At 30.3% G+C, this 26,355-nt stretch overlaps 4 protein-coding genes across 4 annotated transcripts; 3 read left to right on the top strand and 1 right to left on the bottom strand.

The window, feature by feature from the left end:
• The first annotated feature begins 109 nt into the window (after positions 1 to 109).
• Positions 110 to 5,578, top strand: LOC146529442 (uncharacterized). The gene is made up of 6 exons (XM_085201918.1): positions 110 to 2,830; positions 3,243 to 3,422; positions 3,775 to 3,870; positions 4,161 to 4,295; positions 4,625 to 4,747; positions 5,203 to 5,578. The coding sequence occupies exons 1-6, from the start codon at positions 242 to 244 to the stop codon at positions 5,377 to 5,379; spliced, it is 3,300 nt and encodes a 1,099-aa protein (XP_085058044.1). The 5' UTR covers positions 110 to 241; the 3' UTR covers positions 5,380 to 5,578.
• A 308-nt stretch (positions 5,579 to 5,886) lies between these two features.
• On the top strand, positions 5,887 to 9,599 carry LOC146529441 (uncharacterized). The gene is made up of 4 exons (XM_085202167.1): positions 5,887 to 6,262; positions 6,611 to 6,833; positions 7,698 to 7,925; positions 8,368 to 9,599. The coding sequence occupies exons 1-4, from the start codon at positions 6,035 to 6,037 to the stop codon at positions 8,778 to 8,780; spliced, it is 1,092 nt and encodes a 363-aa protein (XP_085058293.1). The 5' UTR covers positions 5,887 to 6,034; the 3' UTR covers positions 8,781 to 9,599.
• On the bottom strand, positions 9,110 to 12,397 carry LOC146529440 (putative methylthioribulose-1-phosphate dehydratase). The gene is made up of 6 exons (XM_085202168.1): positions 12,212 to 12,397; positions 11,889 to 11,983; positions 11,329 to 11,442; positions 10,661 to 10,811; positions 10,094 to 10,296; positions 9,110 to 9,599 (listed from the first exon to the last, which is right to left on the bottom strand). The coding sequence occupies exons 1-6, from the start codon at positions 12,227 to 12,229 to the stop codon at positions 9,497 to 9,499; spliced, it is 684 nt and encodes a 227-aa protein (XP_085058294.1). The 5' UTR covers positions 12,230 to 12,397; the 3' UTR covers positions 9,110 to 9,496.
• Positions 12,398 to 12,856: 459 nt separating this feature from the next.
• LOC146529439 (uncharacterized) lies at positions 12,857 to 21,852 on the top strand. The gene is made up of 13 exons (XM_085201917.1): positions 12,857 to 13,279; positions 13,540 to 13,661; positions 14,063 to 14,159; positions 14,583 to 14,795; positions 15,182 to 15,418; positions 15,647 to 15,832; positions 16,281 to 16,799; positions 17,090 to 17,185; positions 17,507 to 17,638; positions 18,067 to 18,184; positions 19,246 to 19,343; positions 19,679 to 19,730; positions 20,195 to 21,852. Exons 1-13 carry the CDS (start codon positions 13,109 to 13,111, stop codon positions 21,850 to 21,852), a joined length of 3,699 nt encoding a protein of 1,232 aa, XP_085058043.1. The 5' UTR covers positions 12,857 to 13,108.
• Positions 21,853 to 26,355: the final 4,503 nt, after the last annotated feature.

The raw sequence follows: 26,355 nt of genomic DNA, 5'->3' as shown, positions 1-26,355 counted from the left end.
AAGAAATTTTAGACTTTAATTCTACCTTAGCCTATACTCTTTTAAAACTATTATAAGTGTTATTTGTTTCGATGCGATACAAAATTATGAAATATCCATATTAAATAGTTTCAAATTAATTCACGTAAAATCCCCTATGTTAATATTTTAAATAGAAACATGCCATAGTGTGATAAATATCTATTTTACAGATTTCGTCAGCTAAATGTAATGAAAAGACACCAGAAGTAGCAAAAAGAAAATGTTGTCACAAAAGTTGAGCGAATGTATATGCAATGAGCCCATAGATTTAAAATCCCAATCAGGTCTAAAAAAGACTGCATCCGCGTGTTCTTGTTCCGTATGCGATTCTGTCTCGTGTTTTTATATTAGAAATAAAAAATCCACTCAACCCTGTTCTTGTAACCATCAAATAGTTAATGTTGAAAATGTGAGATCTATTACAAAAGAACTTAAAGAGTTTAATGAGAAAGATAATTTTACTGAAATCATTGATTATAAAAAATCCGATGTTGACATTCTTTCTGACACAAAATGTGATTTACAAACATCCGAAAAAGAAATTGGTCAAAAAAGAAAGAAAGAGGTCGAGAAAACTTGTGAAATACAAAAAAAAGAAATTTCCAATAACAACGAGGTTAATAAAGCTAAAGCTGAATTGAGCGCACAAATTATGAATGTCCCATATGAAGAATTTAAGTGTTCTTTGTCTACAAAACATAACAAGACTGACTCAGCTCACAACAACGATAGTCCTATTTATAAAATCAATGAATTGGTAAAACCAGATATTTTAACTCGTTTGAAAGAAATTTATAAAGCGTGTAGTTGCACAGTGTGTGAATGCATTACTGATAAATCTTTACCTATTAAAAAACTTGTACCTGATAAATCTTTACCTGACAAAGAATTATGTAACTGTAGTCCTTGTGACTGCAATGAATGTGTTATTGCTCAAAACATTAAAAAACTTGATCCAAGACCACATTCAGGGTGTCCGTGTGTGAGATGTGATAGAAAAGACTGTCGAGGCATTGTTAAGAAGCCTACAGCAATATCGGCATGTGACTGTAACCCATGTGATTGCTTAAATTGTACTGATGCCTCAGCCAAGTCATGCACTTGCGAACCTTGTCAATGTGCGGAATGCACAATAAATAATAGAACACGGACGCCTGTTCTATCTGCGAGTACTCAGAAACACGTTACCCAAAGTACGTGTAGATGCAAGCCTTGTGAATGTGCAAATTGTAAACAAATTTTTACAACAATCGCTGCAAATTTAATACAAGATATATCTAAAAAATATTTAAATAGATACTCTGAAAATGATTTATATTTAAATGATCTAATTGTATTTAACGAGGACTTTTGTGAATATGATCAGAACGAAAGGAGAAATACTATCCAAAGAAACATTTATGATTACGATATAAATACACCATTCATAAATGATCAACTAATTCAAACAGGGTACAATAACTTCAACACTATTGCTATGATGGCCATGTACAGCACTAATTACTCCAAAGTGGAGTTAAATAATACGAAAGATTGCAAATGCCTAGGTTGTGAATGTCTTATTTGCACGAGCAGAGAAAATGACATTAAGAATAAAATCTCTTTTAATGATTTTCGCCACCGTAATGTAATTGTCACTAGCCAATCTAAGTCTTGCGATTGTGTGGCCTGTCAATGTGAGTTTTGTAGCCAAGCACAAAATAAATTAGCTCACAAGCTGATTCGGTTAAAGGATAATTGTTCTTGCTCTATTTGTGACTGTATAATGTGTGATAATATAGCACATTCTAACAAAAAAGATTATATTGGGATAAAACCACAGTGGGTACAACAGGAGCAGGGCCTGCCTATTCATGTATCTAAAGATACTTCATGTACAAATATTTACCCATTCAAAAAGGGTAAGCTGCTAGCTCCTACTAAATTTGAAGATAATGTTTATGAGCCTTCCTGCCTGAAAAGCCAACTATATTTTAGTAATAACGTATTTGGACCACACATAGAAACAAGAACACATTTGTCTAATTCTATTAATATATTGCCGGTATATAAGAAATCGACGAATTTTAAAGAAAATGATAATTCACAATACTCGATTCCAAATACCGAGTGCCCTGTAAAAGATATTTTTTCGAATAACTATATAAAGAATAATGATCTGCATATTGGTAATAAAGATAAAGATTTTTACATCCCCACGAAATTAAATAAAACAGATAAATCGTTAGAAAAACACATAACAGAAACCAAAACTTTTAATGCAAATTCTACAAATTGTAACGTCACTGGTACTATTAACAAGAACCCATTTAATTGTTTTGATGAACCTAAATCAATAAATATTGTACGAGAAAGTATAACAAAAGACATTACTGTTTTAAACAGCAATTTTAAAACTGTAAATCTTAATTTACCAAACAACTTAGACAATACGAGGAAGCATTATAGTAAACAAAATTTAATAGCTTCTACTGAAGAAAATAACGAAATTCTTGAGGCTGATCGAGTTGACTTACAAAAAGATAAAAATAAAACAGTAAAATATAAGTATACAAATAATAAAATGTATAGACGTTTGATGAGACAAGCTCGAATGAGCAAGAGGAAGAAAACGGTAACAAATCGAACTAAAGATAATTGTATAAATAATGAAAATAATGAAAATGTCAATATAATTGAAAACTTTAAAATAATTGTCGACGACTCCAATGAAAAAAATTTAACACTAACAATAAAGAATAAAAAGACTGTAGATGATTTTTTCTCGTCCGAAATGAATATGCTCAATAAAATAAAAAGCGAAGTTCAGGTTTGTTAGCATACATTATTTATTTCTTTTCTAACATCACGTTCTATCCAGGATATACAGAGGATAGTAGGATAGGCAGAGGGAATCTAATGTTAGAACATTGTTTCTCACGCACCGGCAATTTTTATTTTTTTAAAGTACTCATTTACTTACAATTTCGAAATTAGTACGAAAGTCTCGGTGGTCGAGTTCGACTAGCATTTACCCGATTTTTGCCTGATGGTAACAATGAGAAATACTTCTTTCTGGTGCTTAGGTCTCATCAAATAAAATGTTTTCTTTTTTATCATTTACCTTATGGTCCTACATCCCTATATACATTTATATTACTTTACATCTAGTCCTTTATTATTGTTCAGCCCTTATAATTCACTAGAATTAATATGTAAAGTCTTAGTAATTATTTTTGCAGACTGTAGAAAATAACGCAATAACTAAGCCTTGGCCAATCTTACAAAATAATTTCTGTATGAATTGTTCAGAAATAAGACAAAATAAAGGCGTCTGCACTATTCCTGACTTTCAGTTGGACGTAAAGAATGCTGTTAAATTTGTCTCACAGCAGTATGACGACAACGCGAATAATGTACTGGTAATTTAATATTCGCAAATATTCTGTAATTAGTTATTGACGCGATGTTTCTGGATTCGTTTTCCATTTCGACTATTTTTATTTCCTCGCCTTATTACTTTTATAAGTAAGTTGAGTTGGGCCACGCAGTGTGTTGAAAATTGGGAAAGGAGTAACTCCACTACTACACACACTAAGTTTGAAGCTAATAAAAAATATGGTTATCACTGGAGGCCATCGTGACACACCGTCTGTGTAAAATAATGCTTGTCCTTTTTGAAAAAAAAAATTAATAACTTAATAACTAAAATAACAGTATTAAAAATATAGTTTGGTTTAAGTTCATTAAATATTTCAATTACAGAGGACAAAAAATGAAATATATAGATACAATGACTCTACAACACAAACTAAAGCTATGACCATGCAGATAGACAAAGAGACAAACTGTAGTATAATTGGATCAACGGTAAAAGTTTTACATTTTATGCCTCTTGCTTATTATAAAATAATTCTTGTTCGTTAAAAAAAGCTATTATATACCTATATAGATATATAATAGCTATCTTTCTATCTTTTATACACTGTTGATCGGGAAAAAGTTAATTAAAAAGAAGAAAACTTCTGAAACACATCCTCGCACATCTACAGCTAACTTCAGGGCGGTCACCACGGAAGAAAAAAAGATGACCGATTTCATAAAACTAAATTTAAACATATAATAAATTTGTAATATTACAATTATGTACAATTTTCTAGGACAATCTACGAAATAACATGAAATATTTATTAGACCTCGTGCTGTCACGTGTAGTGTCAATGCCTAAACTAAATGTTTTATCTAGTATGTTCGACACTATGGACCGTGTTTCAAGTAATATACCTAAAATTAACGTAATTACATTTCAATTATTATTTTAATATTATAGTAGAGGCCTCCAGAGGTTATAATTAGAACAGAGTGTCTTAACACTAGGTTCTCTCTGCCTACCCAACTCTGTGTAGAAAGCATCGTGGAGTTAAAAAAAACAAGAAGTGAAATCTATTAGCACTCGTTAAGTCAAATATTTTTTACTTAAAGTATGCAGATTAACAAAGAATATACGCCCACAAGCCCATCTTGCAAATTTCAATATACATAATTGTATTTTTTTATCAATTCTCTATTATATGTAAAGTTTATCTATTTATATTCTTCATCATTTATATGTTAATTTCAATAGTCAATAAAAAGTTCTTGTGATGGCCTTAAAGCGAATATCATTGAACTGAAAAGGGTTTCTAATAATTCGTTGCTAGTGAAATGGAAGGCGCCCCAGAACACTGCATACGTTCAGGGATACGAGGTAATAATATAATACAATTTATTGAAATCCTATTCAAATAAAATAAAATGTAAAATAGTATGTGTAAGAAGAGAGTTCTTCACTTGGATAAGATGAAGAAAATGGATATATTTAAATATATTCATAAATTTGTGTACAACACATTACTGCGGTAGAAAAGTGTGTCTAAAAATTCATAGAATGGAATTTTAAAAAACTTAAAGCTTTACCCATACATTCGTTAGTGTATAGGCAAAGGGTACCTACCTAGTGTACACTTCGTTTCCCACGCATTTTTCAGTTTTCAAGATTTTGCATGTATATATGAAAATAATTAAAATATAATAATTCTCCCAAGTGGGGATCGAATCCACAAGCATCGTGTTTACGATCAGATGCAGTCTTACTGCGCTACGACGGCAATATATTGGTTTTAGGTTAACGTTTATTAAAATTGTTTTTTCCTTTCCTAACAGTTGCAAGTAGACGGTCGTTCAGTACAAAAAATATTTAGCCCTACGCGATGTATGGCGGTGCTGACATGCCTGCCTCGGTGTGAAAAATTACTGTTGACCATTCGTACGCTGACCACTACACTGTTATCTGATCATTACCCAGCTACCACTATTGTTTATCGTCGAAGGATTAAATAATCTAAATATTCTGATTTCTTAAATGTTATAAAAAAAAATTGTAAAATTATGTAGATGGCTGCTTTTCTGTAAAATGTTCTATAAAAGTTCCCTTTTAAATTTAGTTACTTATTTATTTAAGAAAATTACATACACATTAATATATTGGAAGTTGTTTTTGTAAAGCAAAACTTGATAGACTTTTTTGCATGAAATAGAAAATTACACCATATAAAATTGTTTTTTATTTCTATTTAGTCTTTATTGTAAATGGATACCTAATATATTATACTAGCGGAGGCGCGCAGCTTCGCCTGCTTATTTTCACCATTAGGGGTGAATTCTAATAAACCGTGTGTTACAAACACGTGTTAAATGATATATTTTTAAGAGTCTAAATTTAAAATTTAACTTAATTCATTTAATTTTATAAGAAAACTGTCTTAAAAAGGTCGGATCGTGAGATTGCCACCTCCCTGCTCTAGGCTATAGACTAATTAAGAAGCTTAATTTAATTATTAGTCGATCAATAAGTCAGAAAGAAATAAAAACTCCTCAGACATATCTATGATTTAATAGTGCATCTCAAAATGTAATGCCAATTTTTACTAGGTGTCAATTACATTGTATTTGGTATGTAATCAAAATTATAGTTAATCTAATATGAGTTCTAACCATGAACAGAAACCAACGTAAATATGTACCAAAGACTAAACAAAATGTAACAACTTTGAAATCAAAACATAACATTCAAGATGATTTTGAAGAAGTATTGGCACCGAGGTCTAAACGAAATCCCTTTGTCAGTAATAAAGCTATGACAAGCAGATGTTGTTATGTCAGTCCAGCGTGTAAAGATGTGGAACTTTCAACTGAAGAATCGGGAGTATACGTGGACGATCATGTAATGCGTGATTTTTTTTACAGTTTTTTAAAATATTTTTAGATATTTATATATATGTACTGTTATTTAAAATATTTTCGTCTGCTCCTTCGGTAAATTCGAAAATATTAGCAAAAATCCCAGGTACTATACTTAAATGTAATGTGTTAAATGTGTTAGCCAAAAATTTAATGAGTTATCGCTAGATTCTCTCTACATTATGCGTCATGTAGTAGTATGCTGTATTCCACATATCTATTTGCTATAAACAGAGGTAACCTAGTGTTTAGACACTCCGTGACTACACACCGGCCAAATTAGTAGTATTTGATGATTTACATTTAAATTCGCCTTTGGTGCATTTTTCAGTTCAATACTCTAATAAGGCAACAATATGACTTCGACCCTGCAATTCCTGATGCTATAAAAAACTTAAAAGCATTACAAAAAGTTCTGTGCGGTGCTTCGAAGGTTGACAACTCATCTCAATACGGAACAGCTGAAGAAACCTACGTGAAGACGTGTGACGGCTGTAAATGGCAATATGTTGAGGATCCTAGTGATATAGACAAATATATTACTAAAGATAAAGGTACCTTATAACTTATCTACTTTTTTCGTAGACAGAGTCACAAGTTCACTTAGTTCATGGTACTTTTGAAAATTGTGTAATATTGCATATTGCATTGCATTATGTATATTACATAATATATAGATAGAAAATATTGTTATATTTTCTATAAGAAAATTAAACAAAAAAATATTAAACAGAAAATATAATAATATTTTCTATATACCTAACTACCGTTTCTGAATGACTGATAGACAGAGGCGAAACTATTGGGCGGTTAAAGCTAAATTTGAAAGATAGCTTCGTTGGGAGGTGTAGCAAGCACTAATAGATTTTCCAAAATTCTTACAGTAACAAAGGAAAAAAATATATTTTACATTTTATAGTCCGCCCAAACAAGATTGTTAGCAATATAATACTACAACCTTAAGAGTTAAAATTCCTAGTATTAAAGTATGAAAATTTTGAGAATCACAATTACTTTGAATGTTTGACCTTTGAAATAAATGTTTTTGTATAACAATAACGATTTTCGCTTCCAATTAGCGACTAATTGGAGTTTAAAAGTAGATAATCTGTTTTGCTCCGATTCTACAAATGTCCCGTTATATTTTCCATTTCCATTTAAACTTTTATAGATACTGATGTTGTTAAGATATTTGTTGTTTTTGTAATTTTGTTTGCTGATTGGTTGCTTTGGTTTTTTTTTGTTAAACGTTTGTTTTCAAAATTTTGGTGATTTATTTTTGTTACTGAATATTTGTGAAAGAGAAAAAAATCATTATTATAATTTATAAAATACTAGAGTCATTACATTTTTTTGCGAATGACACGTTAGAAATGGCATCCTAACAAATTTCTATTCAGTTTTTCTTATATTTACAGCAAGACACACTATAGAAAGTCCAAACAGTGGAAATATACGAATTAATGATATACCTAACATAAAAGTGATCGCTGAGAAATTTGAGAAATACAAAAAAAACAACGTTGAACTTCGAAAGTTGAAGGAAAAAATTGTATGTCTCGAATACGATGTCTTTGGAGAGAACGACGATACTCTAGTTCAAAAATTGAGAGCTTATTTTTCCTTAAAGCCGATAAATAATAGTGGTTTGTGGATATTCTTTAGCTTTTTTATCTTATCAGGGTAGGCAGAGAGAAGGTTATGAAGAAGTATTAAGAATTCATCAAAGTGGCTTACCTAGGGACCCCGGGACCCTACCCGAAATCGAATCCAGTATTAGTGTGTTTACAATAATATTGCGCAACGAGGATCTGCTGATTATATTAATTAATTTTGATAAATTAATAGGTAAATGTAAATATAAATATACATACATATAAATACAATTACAATACATTACAGGTACATATAAATATCAATTGTTTATATTATGTTGTGCGGATTTTTTTATTTGCATACATTTTGTAAGGTTCCCACCAAACTTTCCACAAAAATTGTTATTTTTAACTGAACTTAACCTTGAATGATTGTGTGCACAGTAAGACTCTTCCCATCTTTGTAATTTAATAAATAAAAAATATATTTCAGATTCTTCACCAAATACCTTAGCATCCAAAATAAGACACAATTTTAACATAAACGACGAAGACTTAAAAAAATTAAATGAAAACGAAATAGAAATGATCGATTCTAAAATAACAGAAAATAAACCATATCTCGACGACCTCAAACAATTACTCAAAAGGAAACACGAATTTAAAACTAAAAAGCGACAAAGTACTTTAGATGTTAGAACTTTATATGAGATGGCTAAAAATGATACTTTAATTATAGATAAAATGTCTACAAATTTATTAACTAAAGACGAAATAAAAAATATTAAGGAAATTATTATGAGAAAAAGTCGAACAAGTGTCCACGGTTGGAGCAAACGTCTTGTAAAACAAGAATTAAGTAATAATATATCGCAAAATATTATTGCCCAATTAATGGCTGAATGAATGCTATTTAAAATATATAAAAATAAAGTTAATTTCACCTAATGATGTATTTAATATAAGACCTATCATTATTTTCTATTTAATTGAAAAAAATACCGTAGAAATTATAAGCCTTAACGCAAGTGAAATGATGAACCTGCAATAGGTTCTTTCTGTCTTCACAGCTATATGCGGGGTACAGCATAAAAATTTGTATAGGTAAGTATGTGGTTTGTGTTTTCAACAGAGTAAATGTTAAGGCCTATTTTCGTAGATTTTTTAAGCTATTTTATGATATATTTATATAAACAAACTGTACCGTTTCTTTTGATTATAAACATAAAAACGTATTATTCAGAATTTTTTATTAACGTTAACAATATTTATAAAAAAAATACATATTATTTGATTCGAGATTTTTTGTACTTATAGAGAACTATATAAAATAATAAAAATAAAATATATAAGAAATATCATATGCAAAATCTAGTAAAGCGTCGAATCCGAATTAATAGGGAGTGACATGACACCTATTGTTTGGAAAATCGATTTTTTTTTAGATAATCAAATTGTATTGATTCCTCAACATATATATAACAATAGATTAAGTATCAATTTTTAAAAACTATTCTCTATTAATATTTGTATAACATACAAAAAATATTATAAAAACTACACAATCTGTTCCTATGATATTATTTAGTTAATAGATTTATATTTATTTACATAATATGTCGTTATTTACTTCCATTTTCTTTAGTTTCTGGATTAAAGGCTGGGTCTAGACCGAGTTTCTTCATTTCTACCGCCATTTCAAAGAGATAGTCGTAGCATTCAGTCCTAAAAACAACAAAATAATATAAGAATCATAAGAATATTAAAAAAAAAAAACATTAAAAAAGAGGCCGTCGTGGCATAGGGGCACAAGCGTGTTGTTGACAGTTGTGGGAACGATTCCCACAAGGGGAAAATGAAATATTTAATATTTTGATTTACCGGTAACAAGACAAAGCACAATGTTGAGTTTCGCCATTCAAAACGCAATGTCTCGAAAATATTCTTCAGTATTTTCGACGGTACCTGGGAAACCTGTCTTAACACTAAGTTCCCTCGTCCTAAATAATAAAATAATCAAAATTTCTTGAAAAAATAACCATCTCCTTACACTTTTCCACTTGGTAAAAATTGTCCATTTAATTATTATATGGTTTTTATATATTTAAAGTACGAATAACGAGTCATGGCCGCCCTGAAGACAGTAATTAGATTTTTTGAAATTTATAATAAAACCTAACACCAAGCCAGCCACAACTTGTCAAAAGTACTATACTCACATAGTTTTAGCCTGTTGCCAACTATCACCCCATACATAAACACCATGTCTCCTTACAAGTACGGCAGAAGTTCCTGGGTACGATTCTAGAGCTTGGTTCAAACTGCCCGCCAAGTCTTTCTCGAATGGAGTATTTTCTATTATTGGCACTATTAATTTCTCATCATAGCGTAGATAGCGATTCAGTTTTGCGTCTTTTATACCCTGTTGTTTAAAAAGTTACATTATCTTTTTTGTTCTTTCAGATTTTGTACCAATTTTTGTGATAAAATATAAGTGAAGTTGCTTGGGGCAATAAATTTTAATCATTTCCAGTACAAAGGAAATGGAGCGTCTTAACACTAAGTTTACTCTGCCCACTCTGTTATACCATATATTTAATGTTTTAAATATCATTTCATTCCTCATTTATAATTACTCATTTTTAAACCTCTACCACTTAGCTTTTAGGTCTTTTCAAAAACATTGTAATAAGCATTGCATTTCAAAAATTCAAGAACTTGCAGACCATATTTAATATCTTAACTATTTTTTCAATCACAACCAAAAATATTACAAAAACACTAACCTTAATCATCTCCTGGTGTGTAATTTCAAACACTTTGTCATACAATAGCGTAACTCTCACAGCATGGGGTGAATGTGTATGTATCACTGCTCCGGCGTTACGGTGTTTGTATGCGAGCATGAAGAGAGGTGTGCATTGGCTCTTTTTTAATCTGAAATTGTTTAATGTCAATGTTTAAATACTATTTATTTATATAGGCAGTTAAAAGTATTTAGACTGTCAATTAAGAAGAAATCCATAAATTGCTGTCCTATAAACTGTAAACAACTGCAAAAACAACAGATTGTGGGATCGATTCAAACTCGAGAAAATTAAATATTCAATATTTAATTTCTTTGCTCTGTTGTCGAGGCAAAGCATGGCATTGAGTCCTACCACACAATATGCAATGCTTCCAGAATTCCAACCAAAAAGGAGTGAGGGACCAAATTAACCTAATGGAAACAGAGTATCTTAACACTAGGTTCTATTGGTTCCCTGTGCCTACCATACAGATACAGTCTGAAGCAAAAAAATCTATATAAATAAAAAATGTTGAAGTGTCAGTCTGTGAGTTCAAAATAACTGTGTTTTATTTAATAATTTTTTTATGTTCCTAAAAAATTTATATATAGTACTTTTCTTTCTTATGTGTATTTCACATTTTATAACTGTTAATAATTACTCACTTCTTTTCCGGGGGCAGCAATTCTAAATCCTCATCATTAATATTTTGAACAAATAAATCATTGGGCTTCATTCTTTCCTTTTGAACTCCTGAAGGTGCTATGTATATTTTGTCACTAAAATTATAAATTAATAACTTAAAGATATTTTAATATAAAGAAATTTAAAAAAAAAATGTTTGTAGCAATTTAACTGCATAGGTTTTTATAGTAAAAAGACTGTTTCATACTATAAGGAAAACATTTTAATAATGTTTAAAGGTTATCTTATTTAAAATTCATTTTAAAAACAAACACTTGAAATCATTGAACAAACACAAAGTGACTACCGGCTAGTAAAGTAGTTCTGCTACAAAGAGCAGACAAGAAAATCAGCAGTTACTCTCTTTTAATATCAATGTAAAATTATAAATAAATTATCCTACATAAGATCTGAATTTTCTTTGAATATTTCTGGAGTGCAATAAACTTTACTTGTTAGTATTGTTTTTACAATTACTTGTCGACAAACTGAGAGTAGTTTGCAGAATTTTATTATACAGGCGACTATCAATAATACATACCCTTCTTTGATAGAAATTCCTCCACCAGTGCCAGTCACCCAGCCTAAGTGATAGAACTGGTTGCATAATTCTGGTATTAAATTTTTCGGATGTTCCTAAAACATTAACAAATAAATATTTTTCATGTACAGAATATTAGTTTTCTTGCAAAATAAGCACACAACTATGATAAATTTGTTAACTTTCAATCCCCAGAGATACATCTTCTCTGTAAATTAATCCAATCGTTATTATTAAAATAATATTAAATACGTTTAATTTAAAAAGTAATTATTATAATAGAACGTTAGCAAATTAATTAATAACATAAAAAAATTACTTACCGGACCAATCTCTGTCATAGTGGAATTTTCCCTAGGTTTCTAGTTTCCCTAGTTAACTATTGTGGTTAATATTGTTATCGCTTTTATTTAAATATGCCGATAGCGCTTATCAATATTTCTTGAATTATAAAAGTCAACAAATATAGTTCAATAAAATTTCATTTAATAAGCAAAACATTTCAAAATTGAAATGTCACATTTTGATTTTGACAGATGGATATCGATTTTAACGGTGTTAAAAATTATATTGTAATATATTTGTTGTGTGACTAGCACTGTAACAACTTACATTAAAATTAATTTCTGTAACATTTTTCATGTACATGTTATTTAAAATCAATTAACTGTAATTTATACATACATATATTTAAGAAGGAAATCGATTTTCTTTTCGATAATAGTCATTGTGATGTGAATATCTGAGTATCAACTTATTTAAAGTATGTATTAAATATAGATTTAGTGTTGTTTATAAGTTAAGCAACTATTTATTTCAAATATTGTGTACACCACGAATTTCAAAAATACTTATTATTATCTTAAGAAGTTTATAAAAATATCACTTAGACAATTTATATAAGTAATTGTATTTCTTTATGCATAAAAGCTTCTGGCCACTAATGATCTGCTTGTGACGGTAGTAACTGTCTGTAATATACTCTGAAAGAAACAAAATTAACATACTTAAATTGTAGTTTAATTGCAAAAAAATCATAAATTAAATCATTGTGATCACAGGCCATGATAAAATCTATCCATTTATCAACACAAAAATAAATAATTAAATTGATTGTATTTAAAGTAAGTAAATAGGTATTATAGAAAATATTTGTATATACTTATTTGAAAATATGTGATAATATTTAAAACTAAGGTTGTAATGAAATTACAGAAAAAATGCGTAATAACGTACCAGAATGTCTTAATCGTCGATATAAAGCTTTGGACGCTTTAATCAAGGATCTTACGGAAGAAAATATGAATTGTTGCACATCTAGCGATCCTGGTATAAAGCTTATGTGTGAATTCTGGAATATTCTTAAAGAAGATCCGAATATTGATTTGACGGTAAATCATTAACAATAAATAAATGTTAATACATACCTAATGGTGCAACATTTTTTATTCACGTATTCGTGCTAATTTTTGGAAATCCTAGTCAATAAAATACTTATATTATTAAAAAAATATTAGAGGCGGAACTCAACGTCGCGCTTTGCCTCTGGTATCACCAGAGTGGGGAAAAATATATTGTGCCTTATTAAATGTGTTGTGCCTCTAATTATCGTTTTAATTAAAATTTCATCACTACCATTTTTTTATCTCAGCAAGCGGTCCAAGAACGTATGGTTGTGAATAAAAATAGTAGCGTGTTTGGAATTCAGAAGTTTAATTGTTACATGGCGGGGTGCTGTAATAAGAATGAGAAAAAACCTGAACCTAAAAAGCAGTTAGTATTTTTAGTACTAGTATTAGGTAGTACATGTAAGTTTTGTGCGACTCGCTCGCGGCTTCGCCCGCTTGTATTACACAATTATTTATTTTCTCATCTGAATTATATTCGTGATCTAAGAATATTAATTATTATTTCAAAGACAATATCAATACGTAAATACGTTATACATTTCAGCAAATTCAATAAAATGCTCATGTTGTAGCGATATTGTCGCATATGCATGCGAAAGAGGAGTGTCTGGACTCTATATGCTGGATAAAGTCTAAAAAGAACGAGATAATTTTTTTATTATTAACTATATTGATGCAAACTCATCAAGGTTTAATTACTACATAGGTTCTGTTTTTTTGAATAACCAAATATAATGTATTTTAGTATAATTTTATATATTTTAGCACTTGCGGTAAGGAAAGGCCGGAGAGTTCAAAACCTAAGGATCAAGTTACAACTGATCCGTTGCCGCTTAACAAGGTCCTATGTAATTTGAATGATGTAAGAAAAATCTATTATTATGTGAAAATAAACTATTTTTTTGGTTGAAATAATTTAGTTTAAAAACGTATTTATAAGTTAATATATTTCTGACCATATTTAGTTTGTATACTTAAATATATATTTTGTTATGCTGTATCCCGCAAATAGCAGGATAGGCAGAGGGAGCTTAGTATTAAACACTCTGCTCCCCACTTTCTGTCGAATTCTGGAGGTAATGAGTGTTGAGTGGCGGAGTTCAACGCCGCGTTTTCGGTTGGTGGTGACTAAAGCGAAGAAATGTTAATATTAAATAATTAATTTCTTCTACTGGGAATCGAACACACAACCTGTCGCGTTTACTGTCACACGCTTGTGCCGATGCGTCACGACTAGCGTTGTGTAATATAATACATTAAAGAAAAATAATAATAAATACCAAAGGTAGCTTCATTCGAAATGAAATGTCAAGCAAAAGTGAAAGATCTATTAGAAAGACAGAAACAATTGCGTGAACAAATACAAACGTTGGAAGAAAGGGAAAAGGAGGGCGTACAAAAGCTTAGAGAAGCGGATTGTATGTGGTCGTGTATGGAAGAGGGTTATAAGAGGAAAATAGCAGAGTCCATTGATAGGCAGAAGGAATTGCATAAACAGGTGTCTTAATTTTGTTTAGAATATAAGATTTTTCAAATTACATTTTTAAAGTATTATGACACAATTAGATTGAAAAAAATATTTTTTAGGAAACGTATTAAAATTTTGAACGTAGTGGGATTTGAACCTGCACCTCTTGGAAACCATCAAAGCTCAAAATTTTTGAAAATCTCCGCTAACTGAACTCCAAGCAGAGGGTTACAATAAAACTAAGCGCATTGTCTTTTACGAGTAGCTATGTCCTTTATTTAAGGCTTTTTGGCAAGCCTTTTCTTACGAACTAGTAAGAGTTTTCTGACAAAGACTTTTTTTACTAACTTTTCAAATAACTTTATTATTTATTTTATATGATTAAATGATTTATTGTATGAATCCATAATTTATAGCTAAAAGACGTTGACGCTAGTAATAAAAAATGGCGGAAAAACAAAAAGGACTTAGAATTCCAAATGACCAACCTAACGAAATGTCACCAGGAAATAATAGAAACTATAAATGTTAAAACTAATGATGTAAAGTTCATTGATACGGAAATAAATAATTTCAAAGCCCACATTGAGTGCAGTAAAAGTGATTTAGAAGCTTCTCAGAAATCTATTGGCAGTAAAAAGCAATCGTCTGATGTATGTATATATGCATATAATAATTAATTTTCTTTTATGAATATATTGAAATAGTTAGTTTATTTTTTGTTTATTTTACACAAGGTTTAGAGCCTTTTAATGGTCATAATTTTGCTAACGATATGTGGCAAAAAAGTTCTATGTACTTAAATAAAACAAAATTTTACAAATAATTGTTAATAGAATAGCTGTAAAATTATATTGATTGGATTTTATATAAAATTTTAGGCAAAAATAACTAAAATACAAATTGAAGCTGCAAAATTAGAAAAAGCCTTAGAAGAAGAACAAATAAACAAGAAGAAAAAGGAACAAGAAGGCACTCGCTATGTAAAAGATGCAAGGGAAGATTTACAAAAACTTACAAAGTTATTATTGCAAAAGAAACTCGAAAATGAAGATATGGAGGCTAAGGTGTGTCATATTTTGAATTTATCAATATTTTCAGACCGGACGACGACTGTGCCATCACTCCACACCTAATATCTCGCACGCAGAGAATACGCAGAGAATAGATTGCTATTCTTACTCTCTGCCGACTCTGCTATATGCAAATCTTATTGACGTAAATTATTTTATGTTTATAAATTTGACATTAAGATTCCATTCATCCCTTTTATTTTGAATAATAGAGATAATTAAACTTATATTGCAATATTGTACAACTTATATCTTAACCAAATATTTGTTAATAAGCTCAGGGGTTGTTAAGCATAAAAATGAAGATATATTAAAATTTTGTTTAAATATATCACCATCTTTTGCAAATCCAGATTGTTACACAAAGACGCTAATCTTTGAAATATCATTTAATCCTTTACTTTAATATCAATATATGTATATGAAGTAAATTTGATTACAGCGAGAAGCTCTAATCACAGAAGTAAATTTACTCAAACAATCATCCGACCAATGTAAAGACAAATGCAACATAAAACAACAAGCAATAATAGATGAAATAAAAAACATAAATAAAGAAATAGCTGATAATAGTCTAAAATGTATACAATGTCACGAGTGCACAGACACTATGGACATTCGTAAATATTGTACGGAGTGTCCTAGATGTGTGTCTGAGAGAGACTGCTTGTATCAAAATGCAGAATGTACTCCAGATCAAAGTCTAGATTGTGTCTGTATGTCGGTTAAGCAGAAATTTCTTGATAATGTCTTTGATAATATGTATTCGGTTTTACTAAAACAAATTAAAGCCGGTTCTGGTAAAGCAGTAGCTGAAACTGTATTGGATTGTTTGAAAAAAAGTAGAAACGGTAAAATTAATGGTGAAACTAAGAAAGTGTTGCAAGATTTTATACTAATGACCTTAAAGAAGGAATTGAAATTGACGATTGTTGGTGGCGCTATTAAAACTAGATGTGAGGTAAAACTATGTTCACATATTTGAAAAATTGTATGAATTAGATACTTAAAATAAAAATTCTAATATTTTAAATAAAAGCTTAACGTCTACCTATTTTTACGCAGAAATATTATTCCAAGTTCTTTTAATTTTAATCAGAATAGTACAAAACATAAATAGTTTTGTATTTTCTTTTTGAGAGCTTCAAAACTTACATGTTCTTAGGTCACACAAAGTATGATGAGCGTTCTTTAGCATTTGAACATTTATTACTTCGTATAAATTAAAATCGTTATTCGTTGTGTCTTTAGATGGATGCAGAAACTTATAAACAATTAATGCTCTGCCTCCAACAAGTTAAAGTTACTAAACCACAAAAAACTGATCAATCGACTGATGCTAAAAAGGTAATGTATTTTTTTCATGTAGAAGTGAAATATTGTTTATAGTGTGGCGTAAAAGTAAGGGGGGTAAAAATATATGATGTTTAAAGATTAATAAACAAAAAACAAAAAAATATGTTATATATAATGCCTTTATAACATAAAAATCCTATAACAATATTCGAATTTAATCAAGCAATAGATTAAAAAAAGATCTTTACTTTTTCGTTTCGAATATAATTTAGATGTCTCCTATGTTGTATGTGTCTAGTCTTATATAAACAAATATAAAAGTAATATAAAATATAAAATAGTAATATAAAATATAAATTTCAAAATTCAAAGGCGCCATGTCAACGTTGGGGAGGCGATACAGAGTGCAATTGCCCGAAAGGTCCGGACAAATGTATTTGTACTAAAGGAAATTTGCCTTTAGCTGCAGAGCCTACCAGCTGTCCGCCGGATAAGAAAGAATCGGTTAGAATAAAATAAATTGTTGTTTTTCCTTAGCTTCACGCTTTATCCCGTACATAGGGATAGGTCTTCAGGGTGGGCGTATGGAATCTAAATACATCCGTTCCCCACTTTCCGTACGTATTACGTGTTGAGTGACGGAACTTAACGCCACGCTCTCATTACCAGAATACAGAAATAGAAATATTAAATATTTTATTTCTCCGAGTGGCAATTGAACTTACAACACCACCACCACTGGCACCAGTTAGTTACCCAGTGCTTTACTGTCTGATCATTTTATAAATAAGACTAGACTAGACTTATTTACATCAGATAATTTAACTACGATCTCACATTACAAATAGAAAACATAACTATACGAAAATAATTTAGTGGAATTGAAAAGAGAAGGAGTTTTATTTATTAATATATTGTCACTTTTAAAAAAGGGTGAAAGAAAAGCCTGTCCTTACAAAGAGTCCACGGCGTGTGGTGAAGATTGCGCCATGAGAGTCCCCAGTGCGGTCGGACGTGAGGTGGCCGCCAGTAGACCTGACCCGTGTCAAGGTTATTTTGTTGTTTTATGTTTATTTATTGTTGTTTGTTGTGTTGTTGTTAATATAAATATATAACTTTCTTGTAAAATTTTGAAAGAGACAAAAGTCTAAAAGTTTTTAAGATTCTGTAAATTCTGTAAATTCGGAAAATAATATTTTTTATGAGTAAATTGGGAATTTCCTTTGGGGAGTTCCTTGCTTTTAATTAATTTATTCGATATAACAAGTAATTTATTAGATACTAGCGGACGCGCGCAGCTTAGCTTGCGTATTTACGGGTGAATTCTAATAAACCATTAAACATGTGTTCAATGAAATATTTTTAAGAGTCTAAATTTCAATTTTTATAAAAATCGGTAGCGTTTTAAAGATTTTTCCAAACAAACTTTTAACCCCTTATTTGCACCCTTAGGGGGTGAATTCTAGAAAACCATGAAACACATGTTCAATTAAATATTTTTAAGAGTCTAAATTTAAAATTTTATAAAAATCAATGGCGATTTAAGAATTGTTCCATACAAACTTTCAACTCCTTATTTGCACCCTTATGGAAAGAGTTCTAGAAAACCATGAAACACGTGTTCAATTAAATACTTTTAAGAATCTGAATTTCAAATTTTATAAGAATCGGTGCCGATTTAAACTTTTTTCCATACTAACTTTCAACCCCTATTTCACCCCTTTAGGGTTGAAATTTTTCAAAATCCCTTCTTAGTGGATGTCCAGATTACAAAAGTAAACATCTGTCCAAATTCCACGTTTCTATTATCAGCGGTTACGGCTGTGCGTGCGTCTTACCTCAGTCAGTGAGGACAAGTCCTTTTATATATATAGATAAAATTAAGGACAGTGTTGAGAAATGAAACGTACGTTTTAGCCCTATCGAGAACTGAATATTTCAAGAGCAATATTAGCTATGTGAATTCAGATCCTAGATCGCTCTAGACATATATATGTACTCGTATATTAGGATAAATTCATCAATTGTCTTATCTCTATTTTATTTGTATTAAATTTGGCACATCGTGACGATTAATCACATGGTTAAAGTTTTGATCGATTCTTTTATAGAGCCAACATGCCAATTTAAGAATATGAGAGCAGCGCAGTGTGTCCTTGGACCTGAGTCTATTTCAGTTATGACGAAGCCCAGAGTAATCCCGGTTCAGGTACTTATTATAATAAACTAAAAAGCTTGTAGGTTTGATCCCCAGTCGGAGGAATAAAATATATTAATATTTTTATGCTGTTATATTTTTCAATATACTGATGCTATTAAAGATATCAAATAAAAATATGTATTGAATAATAACTTATCGCCACATGATATTTTTTACAATAATATTTAAGTGACAAATCTCGTAGGCATAATACAGTTCTTATATTAGTTGTGAAGATTCAAATATTTCTCTTAATAATTTTGTCCAAGTTGTCGGATAATTTAATATTTTTTTTTATGTACAACTTTTGTTTTCGGTGTATTACCTAATATTTATTTTTTCAGAGTTTATGTAAATGCCAATCCTCGTCGACAGGAACATGTGTTTGTTCAAAAGGTAATTCTTAGGAATAAAATTTATTTTATATAAATAAATATACACTTAATATGGGAGTACAAAATTGAAAACGATTATATTTTAATATTTATAGATATAACAAGTGTTCCTAGAGAAAGAATTATTGAAGAGGTAATGGGTAGATACACAGATGTAGCGCCGATACAGAAAGTCAGCTTTACTATGATAAGCAGCGATTCCGTTGTCTAAAATTGAGTTGTACATTTGGGTGCTTGTACACATTTCATTTCGGTCTTGGATAAATTTTATGTATTATGCGATTGGGTAAAATAAACTTTTAATTATTTTGCATTTTTATTTATATTAATTTTGTGTTGATTAAGAAACTATAGTTTGGGTTACATGTACACGTATGAACTGAACTGCTTTCATTTGTTTTGTACTCCCATATCTAATTTATTGTTTTACATATTGTAATACTAAATTTTGCACAATTTTTACAGATGCAAAACATTTGGAAGCAGTTTCAAATAAAACTTGTGATAAAAATACATGTACTTTTATAAAAGAAGTGCCTGAAAATATAGAGCTTTTACAAAAAGAAAATTCTACAAACGTTAATTCGGCACAAATAGATACATATGATGCTGTAACTATTAAAACGTCCCCGGGCAGTACAAAATGTGCTCCAATAACACCTATCGATATGTTTAATGATATTAGTCAAACAGATGATAAAGAGAAAGTTCTAGAAGAAAGCTGTTGCACTAAAAATAAAAGATTATCGTGTACCAGCCGTACAAAATTACTTCTAGAACAACGGGACATACCATGTAAAATTAGTCCATCAACGAATAGGGAAATTATATTTAAAGTAAGAATATTAGGTATTGAAGAAAACAAGGCACCTGTGTTTGCATTAAAACAATTGAGTTCAGGAAATTTCGAAGTACTATTTGATAAAGAATATGAAAAATATCACAAGGAAGTCATTAAAAATTATGAGGGAGATGAAAATATAGAATATTCTTATATTGTCCGGTCACCATTAGGCCATTATATTATCGATTTGAGTGGAACGAAAACAGATGGTGCGAGTAAAGTTTTTATTGTGAAATCTGACTCTGGAAATTTACTTATATTGGTAGATGAAAAGTCTAAAACGTTGCAGTCTAAGCTAGACGATATACCTAATAAGTCAGTCATAAGTATACGGGATATGAAAGATATTTTAAGGCAATTACCACCAAAAGTATACGATGACAGCTCAGCTTACTCGGCAAAATTATATGCAGGTCATAAATCAAGTAGTGATTCGAATTTATTTGAAAAAGTTAAACTTAATATAGAAAATCATAACAATTTACTTATAGATTCCTCGATTGTTCTAAAAAAGAGGTGTTCTGGTGAATACAATGTAGTTCTTAACAGAGAATCAAAACAAAAGTTTATTGATAATGTAAGGCATTACTTGAGCACGTCAAGAGGACAGTTGCCTGTTAAAGTAACCGAATCAGGCGTTATAGTAGTCGAAGTAAATGCAATAAAAAATCAGGAGAAACAAAATGCTTTCTTAAAAATTACACCTTCTGGTGATATATTTGTGACTTTATCAAAATTAGTAAAACCTTCAAGGGGTAATATATTGGATAAGGTTAATAAATGTTGCTGCAAAGCCATTTCTACCTCTTGTAATGGTCAGAGTGACAGTTCGTGTGACATAAACAAATGTGTTTGTAGAAATATATGTTTTAAATCTAAAAAGTGGTATTATGAAAATGATTTTACAAAATCATCTACCAAAAAATGTGGCAATTTGAACATGCAAGATAATGTTTTTGATTGTTTTAATGTACTTATTGATAAAGAACCGGTTAGAAATGAAAAAGAGTCTCCTAAAAAAATGTACCTTGAAGAATTATACAGTAAACATTTAGATACTAAATTTCATAATAGTGATGAAAAATGTTCTTATCATGGTTTAAAAAAGTTAGAAAGTCGTTTTATAAATCAAGATACGTTTGAAAATACAGAAATAATTAGAGAAAAACCGAATTATGTGGAATTACATGTAATAAAAGATAGCGACAATTGGAATGCTTTAAATCACCTCCCACCCCAATTGCCACAATTTCTAAGAGATTTTACTTATGTTCAATAATATTTTCAAAAGGATTTATGATTATATATATGTCTTGTAGATGTGAAATTAGAAAATAAACATGTCCTTATAATTATTTGGATTTTTCTTGGTTGTTCATGGTGTATTGCCGCATTTGGAGCAATAAATAAGGAATATTAATCATGTTCTATAATATTCTTATTTTTTTGTTTGTCTCGATTTATTGCAATGTGAATTTAAGTAATAAGTACGTGCCCATTTAAGCTCATATATTTTCCTGTGCTTTTATCAAAGCAAAAGTATAATGCGAACTCGTTTATAAAGTGATATATGCGGCTATAATTCTCTTGAAAGTACACATTAGATGCAGTATTTTGGAGTCACGAGCACTCGATGGATGACCAAAGTTTCTTTGTGACTTATGAATTTTTAGAATTGCTGTTTCTAAAATTTGTAGCCTCCCAATTTTTTTTTAGGTATTTTTTCCCGTTTTACTCAATAAATGCCTTTTTCTTTAGTGGGAGAGGCTTATATTATGGTGTGGCTCGTATCACACTTTCGTGTCATTTTACGTTTGTTGTTGTTGTTGCTTACTTGATTTAGCTGCTCTGCTATCAAGGTTGAAATAAGATTTTCAGCAATGAAGAAGACGACCAAGGAATTGATATTGATTGGCGGAACTTACTGCTGTCATTAATTAACAAGCGATGTCTTCACGCTTCTGATTGACTAAGCGCGACTGGAAAAACAAAAGCGGCAATTTGTGTTTTCCCCGGTAAGAAACAAACGTTATGGAGAATAATTTAAATTGTCTAGACGGAAAGATAAAAATTATGCTTGCATTTTATTCAATTTCATTAGTCGCAGAAATATTTTACAAGAAACCCTTAAGTATTTAAAAGAAATGCTCTAGTTGCTGTTTTTAATTTTGAATCCTCTTAAGATACTCGCTTTTAATGAATTACTAATAATAAATAATATTGACTGTATAAGTGATGTGCCATGTTGGAATGAAACCACTTAAAAATCTGCTTAATTTCTTTCTGTATTTGTTTAAAAGACAATAAAATTATAACAAAAATGTATTTATTATTATTATTTATATTTATTTATTTTATTTATTCTTATTACAAATACTATATAAAATTGTAGTATGTGTATTAAGATTTTTAGGTGAATTAGTAATAAGCTAAAATTAACAGAAAACATTGTATCAAGAAAAACTTTATTGTAAAAAAGAATAAGTGTTAACAAATGAAGATATTTTTCCAATAAAAAAATAATAAAAATTAATTAATTTATTATTAAATTATTGTGATAACCTCTTTTGCTCTAAATTTCATACAAAGAGCAAAAAACTACTTAGATTTGTAATTAAAATAAGAAAATTAAAAAATTGTATGATCTATAATTCACTTTAGAACTGAATTAAACCAATAAAATAGGTATCGCTAAATGGTCCAAGAAATAAGATATGAATGCTGTTTAAGTCCCCAAGTGCATGGAAGTTAGATATCAAATGGTGGAAGTTTGCGTGCAGCTGCATATGAGCGTGATCGAGCTTCGAATGCTAAATGAGGAGTTAGGGTTTTCAGCTTAGAGCATTGTTGTGGTATCTAAGCGTTTTTTTTTTGATAAAAAATGTGATAATTATTATGTTTAAGTTAAGTCTTAACATTTTACCCTATTCATTTCGTCATGAGACAAAATGTAAACGAAGAAATATAGTCGAAAACTTTAATGTATTTTTTAAATTTCTATTTTACTTGAAAACCTGTAAAATAACTTTGATTTGTTCACCTTTTATCTCATGCCTTCGTGAAGGTTTCCTCTAACTTCTCTCTCTCTAATCTTCCAATGTCTTGAAATTAGATAGAAAGTTAACAGACATTCGTGATACGCTGAAGCGTTTAGCTTTAAAGAATAAGAATTATTTTTATTCAATTACACAAGTATCTTACACAAGTATAAAAAAAACCTTTATTCAATTACTGCATTACAAGCACTTTTGAACCGTCAAGTTACATATAATTGTCAGTAGTTCAGGAAGCTACCACTGACTCGGAAGGCAGTTATGCTAGGAAGAGCCGGTAAGACACTCTGTTTTTCTCTTCTCTTTTGTTCTTTTCAAAATACAATTTACGATAAATATATGACAATACATATAGTGAACACTGAGTTGACATAAAATTTTATGTCTAACTCTATATAAAACAGGATTATTCTACTCGTTTCCTTACAATTTCAGGACCGGAGTAAAGGAATAGTGGAGTAAAAACTCGAAAGGCTACGATACTTACACCCTCACGAGGCTTATTGAATACAAATTGTTTCTTTATCAGCTAACTTTGTGCGAATTGCAAGAAAATGTACAGACGGCAGACTTTTGTGTTATATCTTGGAACTAGAGTGAAATATATATATGTATAAGAAATATATATATCTTAGAATTTTTTTTGAAAGTTCTGCAATATTACAATACTATGTGTGAATACACAAGCTGGATGGATATGGATATTAAACGTAAATTGTATGCTTCGGGCGAATGCTTACATTTAAATACATTACGTGCTGAGTGATGGAACTCAACGTTGTGCTTTGTCTTGCCAGAGAAATAAAAATAAAATCATTTCTACGAGTGGGCATCGAATCTATAACTATCGGGTTCATAGTTGGACGCAGCACCAGTGTGATCTGTGCGTCATTGTATTGGTACTACACTGTCGACATACCTATGTCTTTTGGGGCGGATTGTGACTTACACAGTTTTCTGCCTACCTGGCAAAACGAAAGAAAAAAAAAAAAACAATGACATAAAAATCAATATCCACACAATTTATATATATATAGCTGTATGAAGATTTTGGATTCAACTCAAACTCGGAGAGGTGAACTATTTTCATTTATGTGTCCTAGCTACAGCATTGCGTTAAGTACCGCCACTCATCACGTAATGCTACGAATATTGGGCGGTGCGGCGGGAACGGAGCGTCTATAAACTAGGTTCCCTCAGCCTCTATACGGGATATTTTCTTGACATAATACACTTGTGCGGTATACTGTACCTTCTTCAGATACAGTACATTTTGATGTTTCTCTGTAGGTGCGATTGGAACGTGATTTCGCTTTTTACTGTCAATACAAAAATATGTTTTCCCCAAAGTACAGGTGAGTCGTATTGAACTTTCCGATTTCAATAAGGTGTGTATTAAAAACAAAGCGACATGCAGTAAAAATTATTTTATTGTTTGAAAGCACATAACATGCAGTTTTAATTTAGTTGGTTTTAAAAATGATGCTCTAAAATTTGATACCCAATTTCTGATTGTTGGTCCAGTGGGAATGGGATCACGTCGACCAATAGCAAAATGTAAACGGAACGCACGCTGTGTTGTGATCACGGAGCCGCCATTTTTAATAAACTCTTCAACTACGAACGCACGATGTTGTCCCGACCAAGCCATTGCTCACACTAAAACTGCATGTCATGGCGCGTCTAATGACACCATCCCCACCCTTCTACTCCTTCCCTTCTTCGTGCAACGTCCTTCCAAAACCGGAAAGTTCAATATGACTCACCTGTATTTGATTCGTACAGACAAATTGAATATCAAATTTGTATTTACATACAAATATTGCAGCAATATGAATTCTTACTGTAGCTTTATGTTGAATCGATGTTTCTTTCTACTATTCGAAATAAAAGAAAATGTTGCAAAAATATACAGCTAAGTAAGAAATGCTAAGTATCTAATAATTATTGCGGGCGATTTCACTATTTGAGGAACATATAAAAATAGGAATTTTATACGTATATAAAATTAACATTATTAAGTGTTTTTTTATGATTAAGCGCTTTTCTCCCTCATAGCCATCGAATATTAAAACACTCCGTTTAAATTTTGAAATTGTAATTTTACTTTTGAATAATTTACCTAATTATTATTAATAATTATTTTAAGTTATTAGTGAAATAGCATATTGAAAAATATTCTGAACAAAATAAAAGGCCAAGCTCATTTGTATTGGAGCTGTATTCCAAAGTAGAGGAAACAAAAAATCGTGAAGATAGCGTGCCAGTAACTTCGGTATTTCGCCCCGTCACGTCACGTCACGTCAGCGGGCATTTTTTCACGATTGATTTATGACCCCTCTTCTGATCTGCTTTTTGTGTGAGATAACAAGTTTTGTGTGGTAATTGAATAGGTGGTAATAGTTTCAGTTGTGTTTTTCATAAACTTTTTTTGTTATTTTCAAGAAAATGATACTGAGATTTTAAGCAAAATACTCTGTTCTTTCTTTTTTGGTAAATTTTTAAGAACTTGTTTCTGTTGAATCACACAATTTAATGCCAGGCATTGTTTTGCTACAGCTTAGAAATGAAAATAATTTAAAATAATAAATAATAACAATGGCCTCAACCGAGTAGGGTAAAAGGAACTTAAAGTTAAGTAATTTTTTATCCTATTTTGCGAGACATTGCGTGTTAAGTGGCGGACCTCAACGCCGCCCTTTGTCTATTAGAGCAAGAAAATGAAAAAA

Source organism: Heliconius melpomene, chromosome 18, assembly GCF_056956725.1.
Source record: "Heliconius melpomene rosina isolate 202511_hmr_F chromosome 18, ASM5695672v1, whole genome shotgun sequence".
In the NCBI taxonomy this organism is placed as follows: domain Eukaryota; kingdom Metazoa; phylum Arthropoda; class Insecta; order Lepidoptera; family Nymphalidae; genus Heliconius; species Heliconius melpomene.
This window is presented reverse-complemented; position numbering and strand designations above follow the sequence as displayed.